Below are 27,966 nucleotides of genomic sequence, written 5' to 3' on the forward strand. Positions count from 1 at the left end.
TTGCCCCAAGATTATTATAACATTTTGTGACCTTTTAAGAGTACACAGAAGATATCGCAGATGTTGGATGTTGCTATTCTAAATTTAGGCTTGTTTGTGACTAGCGCAAATCTTAATGCCCCAAGATGTTAAACACTTACCAAAATAATTAAGTATCCATCCACGCATCCTCTCGATCCACAACTGGAATCTCAATTAATTACGTTTATAAAGATACCCTTGAGGGAAGCAATGAAAATCTTCCTTCCCCTTCACAATGGAGGGGCACTAAGTCCTTGTTAAAGATGGAAATCAGCTGTGTAGTGAGCATGATATCTTGAAACAGGGTTTATAAAAACAACGAGAATGTAATAACCAACTGGCCATCTAGTTTACACTACACTATGAAGCAAGAATTTCTCACCAACCCAGTTTTCTCCAGAGACAAATATTCACTTGCACTTCCCAAAGGAGTTTCAGAAACATTCATGGCGAGAGAAAGTTAAAAATCACACAACACCAGGTTATAGTCCAACAGGTTTAATTGGAAGCACACTAGCTTTCGGAGCAATGCTCCTTCATCAGGTGATAGTGGAGGGCTCGATCGAGCTTCCAATTAAACCTGTTGGACTATAACCTGGTGTTGTGTGATTTTTAACTTTGTACACCCCAGTCCAACACCGGCATCTCCAAATTATGGCGAGAGAAAAGTTGCCTTTTCCCATCACTGATTCCTTCAAGGTTTATAAAATCATGACGGGCATGGATAGGGTGAACAGAGATAGAATTTTTCCTAGGATGGGGGAGTCCAAAGCTGGAGGACATTGGTTTAAGGTGAGAGGGAAATAAAATTAAAAAGGACCTGAGGGGTAACTTTTTCATGCAGAGGATGGTGTGTATATGGAATGAGCTACCAGAGGAAGTGGTGGATGCTGGTCCAATTGTGTTCCTGACATATCATGCATGACTGTCTTTTAGATTAGATTACAGTGTGGAAACAGGCCCTTTGGCCCAACAAGTCCATACCAACCCTCCGAAGAGCAACCCACCCAGACCCATTCCCCTACACCTAACACTACTGGCAATTTAGCATGGCCAATTCACCTGACCTGCACATCTTTGGACTGTGGGAGGAAACCGGAGGAAACCCACACAGACACAGGGAGAATGTGCAAACTCCACACAGTCAGTCACCTGAGGCAGGAATTGAACCCAGGTCTCTGGTGCTGTGAGGCAGCAGTGCTAACCACTGTGCCACCGTGCTGCCTTATAAACCACAAACTTCCATCCATTAACTTGTAGATATTAGGTAACTGTATGTGGTATCCTACCACTTGTCTTTGCTTTGTAGAAATACTCTCGATAATATTATTCCAAGGAGAGAGCCTGTTCCACCTGTCCTACAACTGTTCATAATCAATCTAGAAACTGATACACAATGAGGATATGGAAGGGTGCAGTCCACACCCTTACTAGCAAAGATTAACAGGCTTTTATTAATGTAACTATTTACAAGGTATTTATAGACTCAGGCTCCAGTTCCACGTTGTCTGGTATCATTATGAGATAGCTCCTTTTGCATATACTCAAATAGCTGTTCTTGAAGAGGAGAAAGAATTAATGCTTTACTCCAGGTCTCCCTGAAGCTCTTTCATGGACATTCTATTAACCATGAATATTTAACTCTTTACTCCCTTGCTCTCCATTCTCTATACAAAAGCATCTTTGGCTTGTGGCATTAATGTGCAGTGCAACATTAGTTCTACTGGAGAATGAGTAGAAAGCATAGACCCTCTATCGTTATCATAGTCATAGAGTTTTAAAGTCATAAGCACAGAAACAGACCCCTTGGTCTAACTCATGCTCCCTAGTTCCAGCATTCTGTGTCTCAGTTAGGCTTCTTCATGTTGGCTCATCTGACCAGACATCCCAATCTGAACTAGTCGCATTTGCCAGTATTTGGCCCAGAACCCTCTAAACCCTGCGTATTCATGCTGTAATTTTTTTCCCTCTCACCTTTAACCTATGTCCTCCAAATTTAGACTCCCCCATCCTGGGAAAAATTCCATGTCTATTCACCCTATCCATGCCCATCATGATTTTATAAACCTTGAAGGAATCAGTGATGGGAAAAGGCTACTTTTCTCTGGCCATGAATGTTTCTGAAACTCCTTTGGGAAGTGATTTGTCTCTGGGGAAAACTGGGTCGGTGAGAAATTCTTGCTTCATTGTGTAGGGTAGACTAGATGGCCAGTTGGTTATTGCATCCTCATTGTTTTTATAAACCCTGTTTCAAGAGATCATCCTCATTACGGAGCTGATTTCCATCTTTAACAAGTACTTACTGCCTCTCCATTGTGAAGGGGAAGGAAGATTTCCATTTCTTCCCTCAAGAGTATCTTTCTAAATGTAATTAATGTTCGACTTTTCTCAGCTACTAAGTCACAATGATTTACAAGTTTCAAATAAATTCAGTGACAGCGAGGCTATTTCCTCGATCAATTTATCCTTTGGCAGCCTCAGTTGTGTGACAACATTGGTCACCTGTGTAGAGGATTTCTGGAAATCTATGGAAGTGTGCTGCGGTTCAGTCTCCACGGTTTGACTGTGTAGCACAACTGTGGGTCATCAGTCCCTTTACACTAGATCACTGTCAATGACGCAGAACTTCTTCTGCTGCTCTGTGTCAAGTTCTTCCAAAGCTGGCTTCAGTTCTGAGTGGTGGCACAGTCAAATGGGATCTCCATTTGCCTGGAAAGCACTTTTTTCCATTGTATTACGGGATGTGGGAATCACAGGAAAGGCCAACTTTGATGTCCATCCCTAATTGTCCTGGAATTGAGTGGCTTACAAAGTTTTGTCAGAAGACATGAAGAGTCTACTTATTGGCCATGGATCAGGAGTCACAATGCAGACCAGACCAGGTTAAGAATGGTAGATTCCTTTCCCAAAAAGAGGATACAGATGAGGTTTTACAATAATCAATGTTCATTATTCTAAAAAGACTTTACAACTGCAGGTGTTATCTATTTAATTCCACCAGCTGGTTGGATGGGTATTGAACTCATAACTATCTGGGGTAATTATGAGCCCGGTGACATTAACCACCACACCAGCATCTCACCAAGCTGGGGCAAAAGAGACCTTGGAGTGCAGGTTCATAGCTCCTTGAAAGTAAAGTCACAGGTAGATAGGATAGTGAAGAAGGTGTTTGGTATGCTTTCCTTTATTGGTCATAGTACAGGAGTTGGGAGGTCATGTTGCGGCTGTACAGGACGTTAGTTAGGCCACTTTCGGAATATTGCTTGCAATTCTGGTCTCCTTCCCATTGGAAGGATGTTGTGAAACTTGAAAGGGTTCAGAAAAGATTTACAAGAATGTTGCCAGGGTTGGAGGGTTTGAACTATATGGAAAGGCTGAACAGGCTGGGGCTGTTTTCCCTGGAGCATCGGAGACTGAGGGGTGACCTTATAGTGGTTTATAAAATCATGAAGGGCATGGATAGAGCAAATAGACAAGGTCTTTTCTGTGGGATCGGGGAGTCCAGAACTGGAGAGCATAGGTTTAGGGTGAGAGGGGAAGTCATAAAAAATATCTAACGGGCGACATTTTCACACAGAGGGTGGTGCGTGAATGGAATGAGCTGCCAGAGGAAGTGGTGGAGGCTAGTACAATTGCAATATTTAAAAGGCATCTGGCTGGGTATATGAATAGGTTTGGAGGAATATGGGCTGGGTGCTGGCAAGTGGGGCTAGGTTGGGTTGGGATATCTGGTCGGCATGGACAGGTTGGACCGAAGGGTCTATTTCCATGCTGTACATCTCTATGACTCCAACTGTTGAATTTCCTTCTGGTGAATCAGTCCAAGAGTTTGGAGAGTCTTTTCTCTCTAAGTGTATCTGATGTGTTTTGATTGCCTCAGTGCATGATTGTAAACAGGGTTGGTGGGCCATTTTTCCATCCTGTCTGAAACTTCAGCATGGATCATTATGTCGATCTCTGTGACACCATTTGAAGATCTCCAACTCTGCAATTAGAGATTTCTCAAATGGCTGTAGGCAACTTAGGTGTTGTAAAATTATATGGAGGTTACTGGTTTCCTTTGTTGATGAAACAAGTATAACGTTTGTTCTGTAGCACTTTAACAAATTTGTCATCTGACTGTAGCTTCAGTTGCTTTTACTTCCACTGTCCCTTCTCCAAGAGAGGGCTGATTCTGCTGAAAAGAGACAGCAAGGTGTTCTGAAACAGTGACACCCGAATGGAAGTGCAGGAAGGTTCAAAAATCTCAAACTCCGCTAAACAAGTAACCCGATTCTCTGTGACAGTCTCCAGAAAGAGCAAACAAGGTCCAGAGTGCCTTTTGGTGCTGGGCACCTCCTTCTTTGATGCTTTTTGTAGCTCCTCTTCTGAAAATATTCAAAGGTCAGCATTAACTTTACATGTCTGAGGACGAGTATGACTGCCATAACAATGTCAGAACCAGGAGCAGGATTAGGCCATTCAATAAGATCATGGCTGATTTTTTGTGGACTCAGCTCCACTTACCCACCCACTCACCGAAACCCTTAAATCCTTTACTGTTCAAAAATCTACCTTTGCCTTAAAAACATTCAACGAGGTAGCCTCAACTGCTTCACTGGGCAGGGAATTCCACAGATTCACAGCCCTTTGGGTGAAGAAGTTCCTCCTCAACTCAGTCCAAAATGTGACCTCCCCTTATTTTGAGGCCATGCACCCTAGTTGTAGCAGTGCACTGAATTACTAACATAGAAAACAAGAACAAGAACTGGTTATTCAGTCCAATGCTCTACGTTCAACATGATCACCGTTGATGTTTTATCTCCCATACCTTTTCAGTCTAGAAACCTATTCCTTTCTGAAATAAATTCAGTTACTTGACCTCCACAGCCTTCTATGGTACAGAATTGAAATCTGTAGCTCTGGTATTGGCTTGCTGAAGAATATTTAATGTTACATACACACTTCCACCTACTATAGTAGCATAGTAGTTAGGAGGAACAGACAGAGTTTAGGTGACCCTTTTTCCACTGTACTGAAGTCCAGCATGCATCTGTCCTTTCGTTTTATTTTAATACCCCCCACTCCACCCACCCCAGGGTCCCAAAGGTTGAATACTCCGAGAATGTTTTGTTTCAAAAGAATGGAAACATTGACCACTGCATCAAATGTAAAAAGTTTTCTTGTAATTTACAATCTCTGCAACTCACAGTTTGTCCTACAGGTTTGTGAAATTATGCAGGTCGGAGTCTTGCTGTGGTTCTACCACATTCTCCAGGAAGAGCTCACCCTGCCCCTCTGCGTTACAGACTGTTGGAACACGTGCTGACTGTTGTCTTCAATTGGCTGTGCTGTTGCTGCCACTGTGACTTGGTCTCTTTGTGTCTGTGACCCTCTATGAAACTGGCTGTGTTCAATACCTACTAGGAGGACCACACTCCGTTTTCTGCAAGTGTTTGCCAGTGGTGATTTTCTTTAGTACTGACTTCTTCTCCATTCTTGTTCAAATTTTTTGTAATGCTCTATGTACTTGTTTATTTTCTCTTGTTTCTTGCTGCCTCGTGCTGTCTCTGTTATGGGTCCTCTGCTACACTTTGCTTCCTTGAAGTCTGTTACTTGCGGGACCCCACCACCGTGGAGCTTCTCTTCAGGCACCTCTCCCACCTCCTAGAGTCGAATCACTGCCCCATCGTCATGGTTTATGCTGAACATCGCACTGTCGCTGAGTTTCACTCAGGGCTCTTATTGCCTCTTACCCTCCGGTTTCTTCACCACCAGCGGTCCCTCACAGACTCTCTTCCACTCTCAGGGTGAGTCTGTCAGTGGCTGTACAGGGAGATGCAGCTTCACAGGCTCTGTTACACTGGGGGCAGGAGGTGGTCACGGGAAAGGGGTGGGATGGGAGCCCCTTATGCTGTTTTCTCCTGGCTTCTGCTTTTATCCCAACAGTGGGTCTCCAGTTTCATGAGGCTGGTCACCATCTGCCACCCAATAGAAAGATGTAACCTACCCTCACGTGAGCAAAAATAAATAGGTTTTATTAACCTTAACTATTTACAAGGCACAGTAAGTCATGCTAGGTAAGCCTTTAAGATTCAGGCTCTTGTTCCACATGATCTGCCATACTCAGTAGTTCTTCCTGGTGTAAAGATATAATTAACCCTTTACACTACAAGGGCAGCACTGTTATCCAGCGTAGTCTGAACCCCTTTGCTGAGCTGCACTGCTTAGAATTAGCAACCATCTTGATAGATTTGTACAGGGTCCACAAATAAAGGAGGCCAGCAATTACAAGTCATCAACCCATCACCAGACAAAACAGGAAGGCATTTTCCCTTATTTGTCTGAAAAAGGGCCGTGTTGCAGGTCTCAGCTCAAACACACGGAGCTCTCCCTTCTCTTTATTGCTCGTAGCCCCTGAATGGTCAGTCTCCAGTGATGTGGGAGAAATGCTGAAGGTAAAAGGAGACACAACCAGAGATGTTTTGGGGGGATGGCGATGGCCTAGTGATATTATCGCTGGAGACTCAGGTTCGAATCCGGTCATGGTGGATGGTGGAATTTGAATTCAGTAAAAGAAAAGTCTAATGATGATCAAGAATCCATTGCTGATTGTCAGGGAAAAAGAAAACGTCACCTAAAACCCACTAATGTCCTTTCGGGAAGGAAACAGCATTCCTTACCTGGTCTGGCCTACTTCAGATCCACAGCAATGTGGGTCAACTGTTAAATGCCCTCTAGGTAATTAGGGGTGGGCAAGAGACACCCTCATCCCATGAATAAATTTAAAAAGTGTTCATCCTTCTGAAGTCACAGAAAGAGCAAGGCATGTCTATTCTAACTTTAGTCATTTCACAAGCAGATGCCGTGGGCTCTTGTATTGCAGAGGAAGTGTCTCTGCTCCTACAGCAGGAGGTCCCACTTCAAGGCCCACTTGCTACACAGTTGTAGAATAATATCTACTGAACAGGTTTACTCAAAAGTACATACAAGCAAATGCTCCATGACAGTTGACCTTATACTACACATTGAAAGAGCTCCAACATCATACAATACCTCAAAAGGCATGCCCCTTCTAGAATTACATTGTCCTCAACAAACTGGGACATTGTATAAAACATATAGTTGCGAGGTTATTTAATCGATCAAAATGTAGGCATCTTTATAGACAAGAAGCATTGAGATGAACTGCAGCAATGGTGAGTTTGTCTGAAGATGTGTTTGTGGGATGTCTGTGTTACTGGTTTGTCCAGCATCAATAAAACATACTGCCTCATGGCTCCAGGAACCTGGGTTCGATTCCAACCTCAAGCAACTGTCCGAGTAGAGTTTGCACATTCTCCCCGTGTCTGCGTGGGTTTCCTCTGGGTGCTCCGGTTTCCTCCCACAACCCAAAGATGTGCAGGTCAGATGAACTGGCCATGCTAAATTGCACATAGGTGTTCAGAGATGTACAGGTTGGGTGCATTAGTCAGGGGAAATATTGGATAATAGGGCAGGGGAATGGGTTACTCTTCAGAGGGTCGGTGTGGACTTGTTCCGTTGAAGGGCCTGCTTCCACACTGTAGAGATTCTGCTGACCTCCAATTTGCCTGGACGAGTTGGTAGTGAGCTGCCTTCTTGAACTGCTGCAGTCATTGGGATGCTGTCTAAGGAGTCTTGGTGAGTTGCAGTAGTGCGTCTTGTGGCTGGCACACACATTGCTGTCACTGTGCATCACAGGTGAAGGCAGCAAACATCAAAAGGTGGTAGGTTGGCTTTGTCAGCAGCAGTCCCTCAGAACTGAAGACGGCTACATGAATCCTTGGGTGACCGAGGTGTCCCATTTTCAATTTGCAATGGTTTTCCCACAGTGGGGGCACGTGGTTACAAGGGGAAATGGAACTTGGTGCCCCTGGCTGGCATCCTTCATGTTTCTCCGCCATGGTCATTCTACCTCGAAGTCAGTTGATGAGGAGCCTCAAGTGATTCACACTCGACAAATCCAGAAGTGCTAGGCCAAGCGATCGGCAGCTTTCTCTTCCCGGTTATTGGTATCAATGCCTCTGTGCGTTAGGGTAACTTTGACCATCCTTAAAAAATGTTCCTGTTGGCTGCTCTTTGAGACCTGGCCAACGGGAAGCTGGGAGATGGGATCCTGCCAATGGCAGCAGTTCTTGAGAGTTTGGATGCGATGTCCCCTCCATCAGAGACAGTTCTTCAGGAGCAGGGCTTTGATGTGGCTGGACACTCTTGCATTGGTCCAAAGGTGCTCCCATTGCATCCCCAGAATCTGGTGCAGGACCACTGCTGCAAGCTTTCAGAAGATGGCCCAGATTTCACTGCAACTGAGAAGGATGCCAACGCACTAGCGTTATTAGGACTACCACTGATTTCCAGAAGTCCCTTTTGTCAAAGGCATGTTGTTGCAGGCTGAAGGCAGTGCTGACACAGTTGACCTGGTGCTGGACTTGTTCATTAATAGCAGGAAGTGCTGCCCAGGCTCCAGAGGGACATCAACTATGAAGATGTTGTGGGCATTACACAACTGGCCAGGGAAAGGAGGATCTCTACGGATTTGCAATGTTTGAAAATGATATGGGGCACGTCTTTAAAGGGTTGAGTGCTCTTTGCACATCCTGCGCAGTGTGCATAATCAGACAGCTGCAAACTGAAGGTCCACGAGGGTGACGTTTGCCCTGGACGCGATCAAGCTTGAGGTTGAAGTGCGTCCTGTCCAGATGATAATGGATGCTGATGATGGGTGGTAGAGGGAGATTGGTGATGACACTCAGATAAAGTCAAGCCATTCAGGGTTCTGTTATGGAACAACTCCAATAGTCGATACCCAGGTGTTTGAAGATGTGTTGCACTCAGTATGCCGGCATAGAGATAGCAACAATAGTGGGCACTTGCTCCTGTGCACGATGTAAGCGGGCCTGGCACTCTCTCCCCAGTGCTCCAGATCACTCAAGGCAGGAATGTTTAGCTTTCTCCGTGTGGTTTCATAGGTTTTCCAGTGTCTTGTGCCTGGCAAATGATCATCACTGAGCACACATGTCCACAATCCATTCAGTAATAGTCAGAAACCTCCACAATCTTTGGCATGAGCATATCTTTCAGGTCTCTACCTTGGACAATGAAATAGTCCAGGACGCAGCAATGCCTCAGATTCCAGATGCCTCCACATGGTCTTCGGTTGCTTCTTACGGTGGAAGGCCATGTTCTTGGTTGGGTGCTTCGTGGGTTACTTAGTCCTGGATGAAGTTGAGTTTGTTGAATGTTGTCAGTGCTGCACTCACCTAATTGAGATTATTCCAACTCATGTGTGAATTGTACTTTACAGATGGTGGACAGGAATTAGGGAGTCAGGAGGTGAGTTACTCACTGCAATATTCTTAGCATTTCCTTCTCTTCTCTTGAAACACCAGTACTTGTCCCAGTTCAGTTCCTTCTCAATGGTGACCCCCAAAATGTTGATAGTTAGGCTTTTAGTCAAAGTAATATCAGTGAATATCGTGAGGCATAAAGCTGTTGCTGAAGATGATCCTGGCTAGGCACGTGTCTGGTGTGAGTGCCACTTATCACTTATCAAACTCAGCCTGGATATTGTCCAGGTCTTGCTGTGTACAGACACAGATTGTTGAGTCAAGAGTGTAGTGCTGGAAAAGCACAGCAGGTCAGGCCACATCCGAGGAGCAGGAGAATCGATGTATCAGGCATAAACCCTTCATCAGGAAGGGCTTATGCCCGAAACGCCAATTCTCCTGCTCCTCGGATGCTGCCTGATCTGCTGCGCTTTTCCAGCACTACATTCTCGACTCTGATCTCCAGCATCTGCAGTCCACACTTTCTCCTAACCGATTGTTGAGTATCTGTGAGTCACGAATGGTGCTGAACATTGTTTGCTAACACTTGCACATCTTCCACTTTGGACCTTATGTTGGAAGGAAGGTATTGGATAAAGCAACTGAAGATCTAAGACACTACCCTGAGGAACCCTTCCATTGACATCCTAGGTCTGAGATGAACAACCACAACCATCTTCCTGTGTGCCAAGTATAACTCCATCAGCTAAGATGACAGGTTGCTCCCAATTCTCACTGATCCCAGTTTTGCTCGGACTCCTGGTTGCCATGACACTCAGTCAAATGTGGCCTTGACAACAAGTCACTCTCACCTTGCCTCTGGAATTCACTTCTTTTGTCCATACTAGTCAGAAGGAGAGTGGGCTTGGCAGAACCCAAGCTGGGTGTCCATGAGCAGGTAACTCTTTTGTGTTGATGACCTCTTCTGTTACTTTGCTGATGTTTGAGAGTGGACAGAAAGGGCAGTAATTGTCCACCTTGGACTTTTCTTGTTTTCTTTGTGTACAGGACAGATCTGCGCAATTCGCCCCATTGTCATGGCGGTGCCAGTTTTGTGGTTGTACTGAAACAGTTTGGCGAAGGGAGCAGCATAGTTTGCCATAAAAAATCCTCAATTTGAATCTTTCGTCAGGGCTCATAGCCATTGCAGTATCCAGAGCCTCCAGCTGTTTGATATAACAATGAGTGAATCAAATTAGTTGAAGATTAATGCTGGAGAACTCAGAAAGGGAAAAAAGTGAGGACTGCAGATGCTGGAGATCAGAGTTGAAAAATGTGTTGCTGGAAAAGCGCAGCAGGTCAGGCAGCATCCAAGGAGCAGGAGAATCGACGTTTCGGGCATAAGCCCTTCTTCAGGAATGAGGAAGGTGTGCCAAGCAGGCTAAGATAAAAGGTAGGGAGGAGGGACTTGGGGGAAGGGCGTTGGGAATGCAATAGGTGGAAGGAGGTTAAGGTGAGGGTGATAGGCCGGACGGGGGGTAGGGGCAGAGAGGTCGGGAAGAAGATTGCAGGTCAAGAAGGTGGTGCTGAGTCCAAGGGTTGGGACTGAGAAAAGGTGGGGTGAAGGGAAATGAGGAAGCTGGAGAAATCTGCATTCATCCCTTGTGGTTAGAGGGTTCCTAGGCGGAAGATGAGGCGCTCTTCCTCCAGGCATCGTGTTGCCATGGTCTGGCGATGGAGGCGGCCAAGGACCTGCATGTCCTTGGCGGAGTGGGAGGGGGAGTTAAAATGTTCAGCCACGGGGCGGTTGGGTTGGTTGGTGCGGGTGTCCCAGAGGTGTTCTCTGAAACGTTACGCAAGTAGGCGGGCTGTCTCCCCAATGTAGAGGAGGCCACATCGGGTGCAGCGGATGCAGTAAATGATGTGTGTGGAGGTGCAGGTGAATTTGAGGGAGGTGTGGGCGCAGGTTTTGCATTTCTTGCGGTTGCAGGGGAAGGTGCCGAGAGTGGAGGTTGGGTTGGTGGGGGTGTGGACCTGATGAGTGAGTCGCGGAGGGAGTGGTCTTTCAGGAACGCTGGTAGGGGAGGGGAGGGAAATATATCCTTGGTGGTGGGGTCTGTTTGGAGGTAGCGGAAATGAAGGAGGAATGATACGATGTATCTGGAGGTTGGTGGGGTGGTAGGTGAGGACCAGTGGGGTTCTGTCCTGATGGCGATTGGAGGGGTGGGGTTTAAGGGCGGAGGAGCGGGAAGTGGAGGAGATGCGGTGGAGAGCATCGTCAACCACATCTGAGGGGAAATTGCGGTCTTTGAAGAAGGAGGCCATCTGGGTTGTTCAGTATTGGAGTTGGTCCTCCTGGGAGCAGATGTGGCTTAGGCGAAGGAATTGGGAATATGGGATGACGTTTTTACAGGGGGCAGGGTGGGAGGCGGTGTAATCTACGTTGCTGTGGAGTCGGTCGGTTTATAGTAAATGTCCGTGTTGAGTCGGTCACCCGAGATAGAAATGGAGAGATCTAGGAAGGGGATGGAGGAGTATTAGTAAAGTGGATGAACTCTTCAACCTCCTCGTGGGAGCATGAGGTAGCGCCGATACAGTCATCGATGTAGCAGAGGAAAAGATGGGGGGTGGTGCCAGTGTAGCTGCGGAAGATGGACTGTTCCATATATCCGATGAAGAGGCAGGCATAGCTGGGGCCCATGTGGGTGCCCATTGGCTACCCCTTTGGGGCATATCTGGGGCCCATGTGGGTGCCCATCGCTACACCTTCAGGCCATAGCTGGGGCCTATGCGGGTGCCCATGGCTACACCTTTGGGCCACAGCTGGGGTCCATGTGGGTGCCCATGGCACCTTCCACCCCAACCTCAAATTTACCTGGACTGTCTCAGAGTCCTGCCTCCCCTTCCTAGATCTCTCCATTTCTATCTCGGGCGACCGACTCAACACGGACATTTACTATAAACCATTGCCAACGCCCCTCCCCCAAGTCCCTCCTCCCTACCTTTATCTCAGCCTGCTTGGCACACCTTCCTCATTCCTGAAGAAGGGCTTATGCCCGAAACGTCGATTCTCCTGCTCCTTGGATGCTGCCTGACCGGCTGCGCTTTACCAGCAACACATTTTTGAACTCAGAAAAGGGGCCATGATGGACCATCTACTTGGGACTTATTGCTGAAGATGGATGCAAAGACTTCAGCCTTGTCTTTGACATACTGGGCTCCACTATCATTGAGGATGGAAGTCAAGATTTGGGGATGCCGGTGTTGGACTGGGGTGTACAAAGTTAAAAAAAATCACACAACATCAGGTTATAGTCCAATAGGTTTAATTGTAAGCACTAGCTTTCGGAGGGCTGCTCCTTCATCAGGTGGTTGTGGACACAATCTGTTGGATTATAACCTAGTGTTATGTGATTTTTAACATTAAGGATGGAGCTATTTACAGAGCCTCCACCAGCTGTTCGTTTTTAATTGTCCATAATGTACGACTGGAAGTGGCAGGATTGAAGAGTTTAGACCTGATCCATCGGTCGTTGGATTGCTTAGCTCGGTTTCACTTGCTTCTTCTGTGGTCTGGCACTGATGTAATCCTGCGTTGTTGCTTCACTATGTGGACACCTCATTTTTTTTTAAGAATGCCTGGAGTTGCTCCTGACATGCCCTCCTGTGCTCTTTATTGAACCAGTTGATCCCCTGGCTTGATGCTAGAGTGAGGAATAAGCCGAACCATGAGTTTCAGATTGTAGTTGAGTACAGTTCTATGGCTGGTAATGTCCGTGTTCTGGATTGATGGACCTGTTTGAAGGGGGGTTAAAGTGAGGACTGCAGATGCTGAAGATTAACAGTCAAGATGTGAGTGGTGCTGGAAAAGCACAGCAGCGTTTCGGGCAGGAGCCCTTCATCAGGAATCGTGGACTTCACCAGGAATGATTCGTGATGAAGGGCTCCTGCCCAAAACATCGATTTTCCTGCTCCTTGGATGCTGCTTGACCTGCTATGCTTTTCCAGCACCACTCTAATCTGGACCTGTTTGAAGTCTATTCCATCTAGCATGGTGACAGGGCCACACACATAATGGAAAGTGTCCTCAATTTGAAGAGCAGGTTTCACCTCCACAAGGGCTGTGCAGTTGTCACTCTTAATGGTACTGTCATGGACAGACATACCTGCAGCCTGCAGATTGCTGGAGATGAGGTCAAGAGCGTTTTTCCTCACCACCTGCCTCAGAACCTGTCCAGCAGCTGTGTCCTTCCAGACCCAACCAGATCAGTCAGCAGGGGTGCTGCCCAGTCAGTCAATCTGGATGATGGACATTGAAGTCATCCACCCAGAGTAAACTCTGTGCCCTTGCCACCCTCATTGTTCCCTCCTAGTGCAGTTCAACATAGAGGAAAACTACTTCAGCAGCTGGGGAGGGTGGTGTTTGAGCAGAGTAAGGAGCAAATAGGAAAGAGGCTTCACTGCTCGTGTTTAACCTGACGCTATGACATTTCATGGAATCCAGAGACAAAGTCGAGGCCACCCAGGGTAACCTCTTCCCACCTACACCCCATCACCAGAGGTGCTACCTTCCTGCAGGTGGGACAAGACTAATGATAAGGGAGTAGCAACAACCACACATGTGCTGCATTGGCCAGGAATCAACCATTCTACAACATCGGTTTCCTTCAGCACCTCCTAGCCTGGTTTGTCAGAGTGCACTTCAGTCTAGCTGCCCTTGTCGGTATCCCTGTGCTAAAATACTCAGGCTGCACTAAAGAAGACTTTAAATAACTTTCAGTAACAACAATATCATTAATACAGTCGGTGATGGACTAACTTGTAACAGTAGTTGGCTTTGTGGACATAATATCGGCACATAGTTCCATCATCAGGAGGAAAGCCAGCCATGAAGCATGTTGGGGACAAGTTGTAGCGTCCAATTCGAACATATTCATCATTCTCCCTGGGGACGATGGGTTCAATAACAACCTTGTCACCTGCAGCAAAGGATAAACATGGATACTTAGTGCACAATGAACAGTGAAGATCTGTGTACTGTCAATAAAAAATGCAACAAATTAGATGAATCAGAGATCATACTTTGGGGGGAAAACTCATTAGAGGATCTATGTACCATTCGGCTGCTAAAGTTCATGGGAATTAATTTTAGTCTAACCAGGTTCAAATGTAAAATAGGTTAGGAAAGATTAGCAACAGTGTATGCCACCTCACCTCACATGGATTAGATTCATATCCTCTCTGTCAACACTCTACACATGCCTAGAGGTATGAGAGGCACAAGGAAGCCAGAAGCTAACCTGAGGCCAGAGCTGATGAAGGAGTGGTGCTCAGAAAGCTAGTGCTTCCAAATAAACCTGTTGGGACTATAACCTGGTGTCGTGTGATTTTTAACTGAAGCCAGAGGCTATAGTTTAAGGTGCACCAGTCTGTGTCAAGTATTTCTGATCTGAAGACTCTCACATTCCCACCACCTGCTGTAGGTGTATTGGAAGGATTTACAAGCTGATTATCAAATTGTGTAGTGGCATTATTACTTGCTTCTTCCATGGACATCAAATCGAGAAAGGGGCCATGAACCTGGACAGACAGGGATATTGTCGCCTGTGCCACAAGACATTGATTTTAATTAACATTACCCTCTCATATAAATCAAGTACCTTTCAACAATTATATCAATGGTCGATGGAGTACTGTGGTTGGATAAGTTCATTTTCTTAAATATGTCCAATGTGCTGAGAATACAACAAAACCCTCCCCTTTCCATTTCCACTGCCAAGATTAGTATCAAACCCTCTCACTGCAGGTCAATGCCAAGTTGGCTGCTCCTTTTACTGTCCATTTGTCATGGCCCTCCCAAGAGAGCTCACTATTATGTTAGCATATTATTCCATTTCCTACAGTCATCTTTGAAAATAATGGGAGTGAGTTGATTAAACCATCTATAATTTATCCCAATGAGCTGCTTGGACCCATCATTGAGTCATGGAGATACACAGTACAAAAACAGATCCTTCTGTCCAACTTATCCATGCAGACCAGATATCCTAAATTAATATAGTCCCATTTGCTCGCACTTGGCCCTACCCCTCTAAATCCTTCCATCCAGATGTCTTTTAAATGTTGAAATTGTACCAGCTTCCACTACTTCCTCTGGCAGCTCATTCCAAATACGCACCACCCTCTGCGTGAAAAGTTGCCCCTTTGGTCCCTTTTAAATTTTCCCCCTCTCACTATAGATCTATGCCCTCTAGTTCTGGACTTCCCCACCCCTTGTCTATTTATCCTATCCATGCCCCTCATGATTTTATAAACCTCTATAAGGTCACCCTTCACCCTCTGACGCTCCAGGGAAAACAGCCCCATCCTATTCAGCCTCTCCCTGTAGCTCACATCCTCCAACCCAAATTTTTCAGATTGCTTCTTGAACAGAATTTCCTTCAGAAAAATCCTATGAATACACCCCTGTATCTAAAGCTTCTTCTAGATACAGCTTGTCAGCAGCAAAGATGCCTTCAACCACCTGTTTTTACTGTCCACGCTTCCCAGACCAATGCCCAGCATTAATTATTGACTCCCATTAAAAGTATGATGAACTTTGCCATGTTAGAATAGCCACCTGAAAGACTGGTATACACACTATTACCAAAAAAAAGGACGAGTATAGAATGCTGGACCAGATCCAACACTGGAAACATGGGTGTGCGTTTTTCAGAATTTCATTTGGCGAATGTTTTATTTGCTCTCCACACCTATGATTCTATTCATGCTTCGGGCTGCTGCATGGATCTCTAAGATCTCTGAATGGCTGGCTGATAATCAAAGCTGCCAGGCTGCTTTCTGCCATCTGACCGGGGAACACATAACCTACTCACAGGGAATACTGCTTCAGACTTCCTCAGTAAAAGCAGTCAGCTCCACTATGTTATACCTGGAGTCAAGCCTAGTCTGAGTACACCACCAGTTTAACTGGCATAACTTGTCGGTTTCCTCTCTCGATGCAAAGATCATTTTTCTGTGAGAACCTGTTTCAAGAACTGGTACGTGAATAACACTTTCCGTGTCGCCATGGTGTGGAGGCACCGGAGTTGGATGCGGGTAGACAAAGACAGAAGTCACATGACACTCAGTTATATTCCAACAGGTTTATTTGAAGTCACAAGCTTTCAGAGCGCTGCTCCTTTGTCGGGTGAAGTTTAACCCTCCATCTTCACCTGACGAAGGAGCAGCGCTCCGAAAGCTTGTGACTTCAAATAAACCTGTTGGACTATAACCTGGTGTTGCGTGACTTCTGAAACTTTCCAAGGAGGACTTTTGATCAAAATTCACGACTAATGTTTACTATCTAACCTTTTGCATTTAAAGGCTCATAAAACCTGATTTCCGACCTTAAATTCCCTTTCGTCTGTCATACATTGTCAAATTCTTTAGCATCTCACCATAGAAAATCTTTTACATGCCTTATAAAGATGCTTGTCACTTTCTCTCTGTATACTAGTAGAACATTATTGCAACTATTTTAAGCTCAATGTAACTTTCTTTCAGCAAGTGTTCAGTGATTGTGGGGGATGGTGAGGGGGGGTGGGGGGCACTAACTGAAAAATACCATACCACGCTGCATCATTCAACCCATAAACACCTTCGTTCATTTCTATTTTCCATAGCTTCCCTTCTATATCATTCATTTCTTTAGGTGTTTCAGAAATATTTCCCCTTGAAATCTTTCACTCTGCAAAAATAGACATCAGAACACTTCCACGTTTCCTGCAGTGTAATATTACTCTAACAGCCTGATCTCCAAGTTTCTCTTCAAATCCCTGAGCCATTATATGTCCCATTTTTCTTGTGTATATCCATCTGAATGATAAGGCTGCTCATCCCCTTTCTAGTACACCAAACTATTTCCCGCTTACTCTTTATTCGCAATTCTTTATCAACATAACCTAGAGTTGGTTTGTAACCTGAAAACTCCCAATCGTAAGGGATTCTACTTACTGTGGCATTCCCAGCCAGTTCCATAGTCCTTGTTCCTATAAAATTGTCACACCTACTCATCTTCCTATTTAGTTCTTGGATTACTACTATAAAATCTCCCCCTCCTAGGATTATAATTCCTTGTGCACGCTTGCAATCTCTTCCTTCATCCATATTCAAGGAACCTGGTCCACTTCCAAAACTTGCACTGCATTTCCTGGCCTTCCTCAGCTTTCTTTCATTTTTCCAATCGATGGATCTTACTTCCTGATCCTCATCTTTCACATTTAGTCAATAATTGTATTTGCTGATGTCATTTCCTGCTCTCCCTGTAATGGTGGCATTCCTCTATTCTCAGACCCCCTGGTGGCACCTGATACTTTAGAGGTCGTTCTGCTATAATGCAGTTTCGTTAATGCAAATTCGTTAGGTTTCGTTAACACAAAGTGACGAACTGAGGACACTGTTTCTAAAGCGCAAACTTTTAAAATGCATGTTGGCTGTAACTTGATTACATCACCAATACTTTAAGCGCTGTTTCTAAAGCGCAATTGTTCTACAATGCGGGGTTGCACTATACTACCTATACTGCCAATTTTTAGTAGTTGCCTACTTAGGTAATAGCCTTATCCCTGTATCTCTGTATCATGCTGTTTGTATTCAGTCATTTTGCATCAGCCATAGTCTGGTCCTCACAATTGTCCAGCAGATGCTATATGAAGTTCATGATGCCTCATCACTTGCGAAGACTTGTTTAGTTTCTGTAAGTGTGCAAGCAGTTTCAAGGTCATCCCTTATTTTTACTTTAAGTAATAAGGATGTAACCCACTTCCCTAGCTCTACATCATTTTTCTATTGATCAGAAGGTTTGGCATCATAGAACATCAGTGAGAAATTGCATCTTGATACTTTCAGCCATTCTTCTCAAAACTAACTCAAATTACAAGCTTCTATCTGAAAAGAACTCTTAGTTTCCAATCTCCATCTTAAGGCAACCATCTCTGCTTCATTGTCAATTTGGATCTAAGCCAGTAATGAAATACAAACCAAGTACATTGCGCATAGAGATTAATAACTAATCAGTCTTACAGCTCCTTCTACACACCAGTCCTACCTTTTAATCAATCTGTTCAGGAGTGTTATGACACATCTTGAGAGGAGGCAGGACTTGAACCAAGGCTTCCTGTCTCAGAAGTAGGAACACTACTACCACACCATGAGAATCACTACCCCCTTCCCATCTACCCAATCAATGGTGATTTCTCAACCTGTTTAAAGATGTTATTTGATAATGCTGGAGCAGGTGGGATTGGAACCTAGCTCTCCTGGCTGAGAGGTATGTACCCATTACCTCTGTATCCATGCACCCACAACAAGCACCCATTACTTAAACACAGTTTATTTTCCCCATCACCAGATCACCTGTGGTATTTTTCTTTCATCTATTACCTTTAATGCAGTCAATGAATTAATCTAAGAATCCCAATCATCTGCTTAACTGCTTCCTATATGAAGCACTGCCCAAAAACTGTTTCAAGATCCGACTTCCATGGTGATCAAGGTGGGTTTTAAGGACCTCAGAGGTAAAACCATCACGTCCCAACATAATTCACCATCCGATTCCCTGCAAAAATATTACAGTTATAACCATATTGTTCCTTCACTGTCACTGGATCAAAATCCGAGAACTCCCCACCTAGCAGAACTGTGTGTACCTGCATCACAAAGACTGCAGTAGTTCAAGGTGACAGATCACCTTTCTCAGGAGTAATTGGAGATGGGCCTAGCCAGTGTCGATGACCCCATGAATAAATGCAATGCAACACCTGCACCCACAAGATAACCTTGTCACTATGGATGTAGCAATTTATTTGGATTCAAGGATGAAGTTAAGCTTCACCCTCAACCTTGAGAAAATTGTTTTGGACCCAAATTACATTTACTACTCCAACATGGCCCTTCGAAACCAGACTTAGCAAACTAAGCTAACCCTGTGGCCTTGGAAACTAGTCCCTTCACCTTTAGGGAACCAATCCCTTGAACCTTGTGAACCAGTTGCTTGACCCTTACATACCAGTTTATGACAACGAAGCTTGGGATCCTCAGCAACCAGCTCTGGGGTCCTTAGCAACAAGCCCTTTGACCTTTAGCAACCAGTACCTTTGCCCTAGGCCTTCAGCAACGAGTTCCCCGGACAAACAGTTCCCAAGCTCTTTATTTATTTTGATTGCTCAAGACAAATTGCAAATGGGAAAAGCTCAACATAAGGACTATATTTTGACCTACCTGCTTTGAGATGGTTCACGCCACAGGACACTTTACACACAGTCCCTGCGGCTTCATGCCCAAGAACAATGGGTTTCTTGACGACCCAATCCCCAAATTTTCCTTCACACCAGAAATGGATATCTGAACTACAGATCCCAACAAAACCCATCTTCACAAGGACATCTGAAATGAACAGCACAGCAATAAGATAGGGTTTTGTGCTTACATTGTTGAATGAAAGTAAAAATGTTAAAATCTTGTAAAGATTGGAACAACACGCAATTTTGCTTAGCTTGATATGGAAACAATATAATCTGTATAAAATATTAATTAATTAATTAATTAGTCTGTCAATCAAGAATTGGGTGTCTGGGTAGTGGCAGAGGTCTCATTGTGGAATCAGTGCCTGATTGAGAAAACTCTTCAGGCAGGTGCCAGGGGTCAAGGTGTGAGGTGTAACTCACCTCCCGATCCTCCCAAATCCTTTGCTCGATGAAGCTGCCAGGTTATCCTGACACACAGCATTCCAGGGTTAAAGGTGAAAAACCGCAAGAAGACTTGGACCTGGCAACGATTCTATCTAGAGTTCCAACCCCACTCCTTGGAGCGGGTTAATCTCCTGCGCATCATCCAGTCTCAGCTAAAGCCAGAATTAGATGTGTCAACAACGGGTCTGGGTGGGGAAACAGAATTGTTCAGGTCTTAAACCCCACCCTGCCCAAACCTGTCTGTTTTTTGGTGACATTAAATGTTTGAACAACCAGCTTGGTTATATTTGACTTCAACGTACTAATCAAATTCAGATAACAAGAGGAAGCAAGGTATTAAGTACTGGAGCTAGCCAATGGATATAGTTAACATCCTAGAGTCTCACACATTTGTATTATTTTGTCTCTGGTTCAGAAAGCCCTACAACACGGAAACAGGCCCTTCGGTCCAACTCATCCGTGCTAACCAGATTTCCCAAATTAATCTAGCCCCACTTGCTTGTGTTTGGCCCATATCCCTCTAAACATTTCTTATTCTGTCCAAATGTTTCTTTAGACGTTCTAACTTTAACTTGGAGAGAGGATCATTTCGAAGGAGTAGTCCAGAGTTCAACTGGCAACTAACTTGAAGGACATTTTGTTTTGAAAAATTAATGTCATTTTATTCAAGAAACAGGTGTTCAGCCCAGACACTGCATTCCAGTGTGACATGCATCAAAATATCAAAATGCACACTCAGAAAACAGGTTGAAAATTTGCAATCACATATTGACAAAAGTAAACAAAGAAATTCTACAGGGAAGTGATCCAGAGGTATTAAAGGAAGGGTAATGCTGAATTAATTGTTTTTTATTCTTATATGGGATGTGGGCATTGATGGCAAGACCGGCATTTAGAGTCATAGAGATGTACAACATGGAAACAGACCCTTCGGTCCAACCCGTCCATGCCAACCAAGTATCCCAACCCAATCTAGTCCCATCTGTCAGCACCCAGTCCATTTCCCTCCAAACCTTTCTTATTCATATAACCATCCAGATGCCTTTTAAAACACTGTAACTGTGCAGGTTCACTGCTGTGACAGGCAGCAGTGTTGGTTTCTTTCTCTGATCACATGGTCTCTGCCTTTGCCTGTCTATCTCCCTCCTTTTTAAAGTGCTGCTGTTTTTATCTTTTTGCCCCTCAATATTCCAAAACAATACAACAGCTTATAAAACAGTAATTGCTGCTCCTGGATTTTGAGGTAATTGTTACCCATCACTGGCAGTCCTTGAACTGAACCAAAAACAGAGAGCGCTGGAGAACCTCAGCAGGTCTGGCAGCATTTGTGGAGAGAGAAACAGAGTTAATATTTTGAGATGTCTTCTGAAGAAGGGGCATTGGACTCGAAACACTGACTCTGCTTTCTCTCTAGAGATACTGCTAGACATGCCGAGTTTCTCCAGCAATTCCTGTTTTTCACTTCAGGTCTTCAGCGCCTACAGTTCTTTGTTTTGTTTTAGCCCTTAAACTGATTGGCTCTCTTGGCTATTTCAGGCCTATTCCTGCTTCTAATTTGAATGCTTCTACAATGGTTGATGAGTTTAGAGACATCGTAATCCACGAAAAAACATTTAAAATTTATACGTTAATATCGCTGTTAAAAATTACACAACACCAGGTTATAGTCCAACAGGTTTAATTGGAAGCATACTAGCTTTCAGAGCACCGCTCCTTAATCAGGTGATAGTGGACTCCAAGCTAGTGTGCTTCCAATTAAACCTGTTGGACTATAACCTGGTGTTGTGTGATTTTTAACTTTGTACACCCCAGTCCAACACTGGCATCTCCAAATCATTAATATCTCTGATACTTGCTGAAATGGATAAAATGCTAGGTGGACTGAAAGAAAAGGTTATTTAAATGCACATAACTAACATGAAGAAGGAAAGGGCATGAAGACAGATTTGAAGATTGACTAAATACATCTGCCTGCAAGAAAAACTGAACAGGAATGGAGAATCATCAGCAAATCAGGATGTACATGCTTCAGACATGTCAACACATTTTCTATGACGACATAACTTTACAGCACTGGAACTCTGCTTCCTTGATCAGTTTCTTCTAGGGAGCAGTAAGCAGCAAATTTCCAAGCTGTGCAAGGCCTAATTTTCCATTCAAGAAATAAAGTTGTCTTCTTGAGTCATTTCTGCCTCACGGTAGCAATGTCAACTTCAGGATCCACCTCTATTCAGCAGCTATGCTAAAGTTATATTGTGTGAATTCAGAGCTAGGATCTGATTGGCACTGCAGAATAGATTTCTGCAGCTTAAAGCTACTCAATAGAACCCTGGAGTTCATGGAGGACGGCACAGTGGTTAGCACTGCTGTCTCACAGCACCAGGGACCCAGGTTCGATTCCAGCCTCGGGTGATTGTGCAAACTCCACACATTCGCCCCGTGTCTGCGTGGATTTCCTCCCACACTCCAAAGATGTGCAGGTTAGGTGAATTGGCCATGCTAAATTGCTCACAGTGTTCAGGGATGTGTAGGTTGGGTGCATTAGTCAGGGGAAATGTAGAGTAATAGGGTAGGGGAACATGTTTGGGTGGGTTACTCTTCAGGGGGTTGGTGTGAACTTGTTGGGCCGAAGGGCTTGTTTCCATGCTGTAGGGATTCCATGATGGAGGACTCCAGGCAACACTAGAAGATTACCATCTTTATGTTCTCATGACTTCTTAGTGCCATATCATGCTCTAACTGATGTGCGATATTATACAGTACTCTACAATTTTATCAGTCTCCAGTTTTGCAAAGAACTCTTTCAGCTTTTCACTTTCTACTTTAATATCTGTTTTGGATCAGGCCAGATCCCCTCAAAACATTTGAAGAAAGTAGCCTAGGCCCTAACTTTGCTAGTTGTTTTCAACAGGTGTAAGGTGGCTATTCCAGGAGGGATGCAGCTGGTCAAACCACTTAGTTTTAAACAAAACAATTTATTTGCAAGATTACCAAATGAAACACAACCAAAAGAGAACAGAATACAGAATAACAACCCATCCGAAAACTCAACAGATTATCCCACCTTAATGATGGTGTTCCCAATACTTGCAACAATCCCCATAAACACCCCTTGGCACAAAAGGTAAAATCAAACACAGGGTCTTACAGGAGACAAGTCAAAGAGAGAGAGTACCAGCATGGACCTGCTTCTGGGGGTCCAGCAGCTTTTTCCACACTACCGCTAAAAACCAAACCAAACCAGAGTAATGCTGAGCTGGGAGAACTGGCCACTCTCCTTTCATTGTCCAATCATTTTTTTTTAAATTAAAAGCCTTCTGCCTGAGTAATATCTGTTAGCTATAATTAGATTGGCCCTGAAACCCCTCAACCACAGACTTTTCAGAGCCTGTGTCTTTTTACAACCTCTCTGAAAAAAAAGCTAAGGACAACATAACAAGGAGCAGCATCGTCTTATGTCGATGAATCAATACTGAATTCCTACATACACACATTGCAAGTTTTATTCTTTCCCAGACTTTCACATATTTCTGTTTTCTGTTTCAAAGTCAAAACAACATACTTTCCCTTTAGACCTTGGGTGGCAATCACGTTAGATTAGCTGATTGGTGGGTGAAAGGTTTTGGATCTAATACGATCACAACTTCAATGAGCTGTGACTGTAATGGCGGCTGCATGGGGGTGGGAGGGGGGGGTTGGTGGGTCACACTGTTAGTGGGGGATGATGAGAAATACCCCCATACCTGGTAAACAAATGCAGAATGGAACATTTTTGAAGAAATTTTATAAAAATGGCAAATTTTTGTTGAAACTTTTGCTGGTTGCATGAACAATTCTGGACATTGGGTACTGACTAAGGGGGAGCTCACTGCAATAACAATTTTCGATATGTATAACACTGTTTAAAGACCTTAAGCAGGATAAACAGACTTACCTCCAGGGCAGAGTTCTGGAACCGGACGTTTTTCCTGTGAATGAAGAAAAAAAGCCTTTTAGAAAGAAGTCAGGTTATCACGAGCTAAGCTATGTATGATCAAATAAGAGGCAATAGTAGGTCTTGATGCTAATTATGTGTGAGCTGGAAATACAGAAGAAGAAAACCATTCAATCAAAGTGGGTGTTGAGCTCTCTCTTTCCAATGGCTCTTTGTGTTTCCCTGGTCATAAAGGTAGATGAAGGAGGCCATTTCCATCTTAGCTGATCAAAAATCCTGCAACTCACCTGTCATTTCCTCTATCAGGGTCTACAACATACCTAAATGCTTGCTGTAATCTACTCTATCCCTGAATGAGTTTCCATTTTCTCATGAGCTCCCTACATGAATAGGTTTATCCTGGCACAACTACAAATTAGCATTTTAGCTCAATCCAATGGCAGCTGATTCCATGTCTTCGTTAATATTATAAAAAGAAAGGAACATGAAAAATAAGGGCAGAATTACGCCATTTGATCTCATGAACCTGATCCATCATTCAATGAGATCATGGTTGTTCCGATTGGCCTCAAATTCACTAACCTGCCTGTCAACTCCATAATCCTTGACTCCCCCTTGGAATTCAGAAATCTATCCAGCTCAGCCTCAACATTGAGGTATTGTCCTAAATACTTGGTCCAAATTATGTTACATAGGGTAAATACAATCTATAGAACAACTCCGCCCTGTTATAGATTGTAAGTTTGCTCGCTGAGCTGGTAGCTTTGTTCTCAAACATTTCATCTCCATGCGAAGTAACATCAGTGAGCCTTCTTTTGCATGGGAATTCCTAGAGGTCTGGCATTCAAACCGGAACTCCCACCAATAACCACACCAATTTGAATCCCATTTATCAACCTCTAAGAAAAAGAACCGGAAATGAAATCACCCACGGTGACAGACCAAGACACATAAATAGAAAGTGGGACAGAACACACCAGCGCTTCAACAGAAGCTCACTGATGATGGTACCAAGTATGGTGAGAAAGCGTCTGAGAACAAATCTAACCAGCTCAGCAAGCAAACTTACGACTTGAACATCAATCTGAGTTAAAAATCTTCTCAAAAATTGCATGGAGTCAAAGAATTGTGCAGGACAGAAACATACCCTTTGCTCTATGCTGATCAGACAGCCTAAATAAGTCTAGTCCTATTTGCCAGCATTTATGTGGCCCCCATCCCTAATAGTTGTTCATTACACTTCAGGGCCGGATCATAAATCTGCTAGAAGCCTTACTCGTCGGGCATTTTGCAAAATAGTTTTTGAATTTTTTTTGTGGGGTTATTAGCTATTAGCAAAAGATACAAAAACTGTTTTGATTTTATTACTGTCACATGCACTGAGATACAGTAGTGATTTTTTTTTGTGCATGCTCCCCATACATATCACACAGTAGACTCAAGCAAACCACTGAAGCAAAGTCTCACTAGTTAAAGACCAACAAATACTGAAACAGCACGGATTGATTTGGTGGGGAGGTGTTTGATTCGGTCCCAGTGAATAAGCTGCACCGTCGCAGTGAACATAACATGGCGATGTCGACGTGACAGGCATCACTTGGACACGTACCTGCTGACAACAATAGGAAACTCATCCCAGCGATGGCACATCGTGAAACCAACCCAGGGTGGAAATGAATTGATCTTGCCCCCTGCATTTCTCTGCTTAATCCCCCCGAGCCCCACCCTGGAACCTTTAGGTTTTCATTTTAATATTTGGTTATAATTAAGGGGCATTGTCATGACAGAGGCTGAACGCCCACTGGTAAAACAACGTTTAGACCAGTTCCTCTATCACCTCAAGTTGCTTTGATAGGTTTTATGTGCATTTCTACTTTACACCGTGTGCCCCCGCAGGAAGACGTCCTTCACCCTGATGCCTTTGACCTCCTGCGGGTTCATACTTGGTTGATCCATCACAGAAGAAAAACAGAAAGTGTGATTACCAGTTTCAACTCTCCACAGGCTAACACCAAAGCCATGTTGTCCTGCGCCATGTTTAGTCCTGTTAGTGGCTTCCTTCTTCTTTACTGACTAGGATCTTGGGTTGGAAGATGAGTTGAAGGATGTGTGTATCCTTCAAGTTAAGCAAACCTCCCCCTCTGCTTAAATTTCCCCTTTCCCCTGAGCTGGTTCAGATGCCCCACCCTTGCTGCACCAGCGTAACTGTGTAACTTAATTTGTGAACTTTTGCATGAAGTTTAATAAGTCTCTGTCATATACAACATCCATAGCAACCATTGAGGCGTAGGGGGCGTGTCAACAGTTCCCATGGTGACGTCTATCGGGGGTACGTCAGTCATGACCCCTTAAGGGCCAGGACTGGTCCAATTCCCTGCTCCTCAGCAGCTTTTAAGCCAATCAAAAGCCTGATTTCCCCAATAACGGCCCCACCCACCATTCACTAAGGGGCAACTTGTTTTCGATTGGATATAAGATGAGAGGGTGGCCCACTTGGCCCTTCCAAAACATGTCATTAAACAAGGCCTCACCATCCGCAGCATTTGCAGTGATATTATAACTGGTAGGGAAAAGACCATCGGTTTCCACCTGAAGAGTGAGATTTTCCATTTCCCCATTTACCCATGCTCTCTCTCCTTTGCTGCCAAAGTGCTCCTTGGCTTGAATTTCCTCTGCCTTTTTGGTGACCATTAACATGCTCAATCGATTGCAGAAACCTGGGCTGGCTGTACTCAAATTTCCCCAAGCTTCTATGACCATTCTGTGACGACATCACTACCCAGTTATCTCCCTGTTATAAAGCAACGCTTCCTCTCAGATATATCTCGGTCACCAATTCAGAGGTCCAGGAGCATGTTAATTCCATCAGCCTATGCACAGTTACACCAACATCTCCACTGGTGGAATTGATGGATGATGGGTGTACATCTAAAGACTTAAATGCATGGACCGACTGCTCACTGGGTCACGACCTCCTGGTAATCCATGTTCTGCCACTGGGTGACTCTGCATGCAAAAGTTGTGAAGTTGGAGGAGATTGACTTTGATAACTGGGGGGGGGAGAAAAATCCCTGGAAGGTGTCATTTCTGTAGGCTGCTCCTTCGACAGGGCATTGGAAGTGATGGGAAGGAATGCACAGCTCAACCGGATGAGAAGAGAACCCAGCAAAAGTGGAAACCAGCGAATCTCAGGCCTCTGCCTACCTCCTCCGCAGAGACTGACATGCCAGTCCAGGGATCCTGAGGCCTAGCGGGTGATGCCTTGAATACAGAGTTGACCATCAAGGTTCAGACTGTCATCGCACAATACAGGAGGCTGCCTTCACTGGTAGAGCTTCGCGTTCGAGTTGCCCACCATTTCACTTTCTTGGAAGCTTCCTTCAGATTAGCAGGGAACAAAATCGTTTTGCTCATCGTTCACAGCAATCATTTGAGTGGTCATTTTAAAGGTACTCTCACCAACGTCAGAGTTAGAAACATAGCTCTCTTTAAGACACATGCACACTTCCTGTGCAGTCATAACCCTGTATGCCTCACTCTGTCTAAACACCTGACAATCTGTATTCCCATGTGTGGTATGGCCTGCCTGGACTGCATGCAAAACAAAACTTTTCACTGTATGCAGGTATCTGTGACAATGAAAAGCATCAAATCAAGACACCATCTTAACCAGACATATCTCTGGGACTTGAACATGGGCCTCCTACCTTAGAGTTATGGACACTACCACTACACCACCAGAAACCACGCTCTTACCCAACTCTGGTAAGGCATTTTTCTTTTAAATCAACCTACTCAGAGATGTCATTGCATACATTGGGAGTCCCACCTCTGGTGGGTCTTGGGCCTGGGTCTCCTGATTCAGATGTAGGGACACTACCATGATGTCACAAGAGCCCAAATAAGACACAAAGGTATCTTCTAATCAAACTGTTCACAGATGTCATTATATATTGCTGGAGCTGGTGGGACTTGACCTTGGGTCTCCTCGTCAAGCAGTAGGGACACTAGGACT

The 27,966-nt window shown here is 44.5% G+C and overlaps 1 protein-coding gene across 1 annotated transcript in view; it reads right to left on the reverse strand.

Annotated features, from left to right (window-relative positions):
- The window catches only part of LOC140458329 (sorbitol dehydrogenase-like), a 65,065-nt gene extending 39,078 nt beyond the window's left edge, over positions 1-25,987 (reverse strand). The window contains exons 1-4 of the mRNA XM_072552718.1: positions 25,937-25,987; positions 23,952-23,985; positions 19,548-19,712; positions 14,107-14,266 (exon numbers count right to left, since the gene is read on the reverse strand). Of these exons, the coding sequence (XP_072408819.1) occupies positions 14,107-14,266; positions 19,548-19,712; positions 23,952-23,985; positions 25,937-25,987 (410 nt within the window). The remainder of the gene's footprint in view (positions 1-14,106; positions 14,267-19,547; positions 19,713-23,951; positions 23,986-25,936) is intronic.
- Between the last annotated feature and the right edge of the window lie 1,979 nt (positions 25,988-27,966).

Source organism: Chiloscyllium punctatum, chromosome 33 (genome assembly GCF_047496795.1).
Source record: "Chiloscyllium punctatum isolate Juve2018m chromosome 33, sChiPun1.3, whole genome shotgun sequence".
In the NCBI taxonomy this organism is placed as follows: domain Eukaryota; kingdom Metazoa; phylum Chordata; class Chondrichthyes; order Orectolobiformes; family Hemiscylliidae; genus Chiloscyllium; species Chiloscyllium punctatum.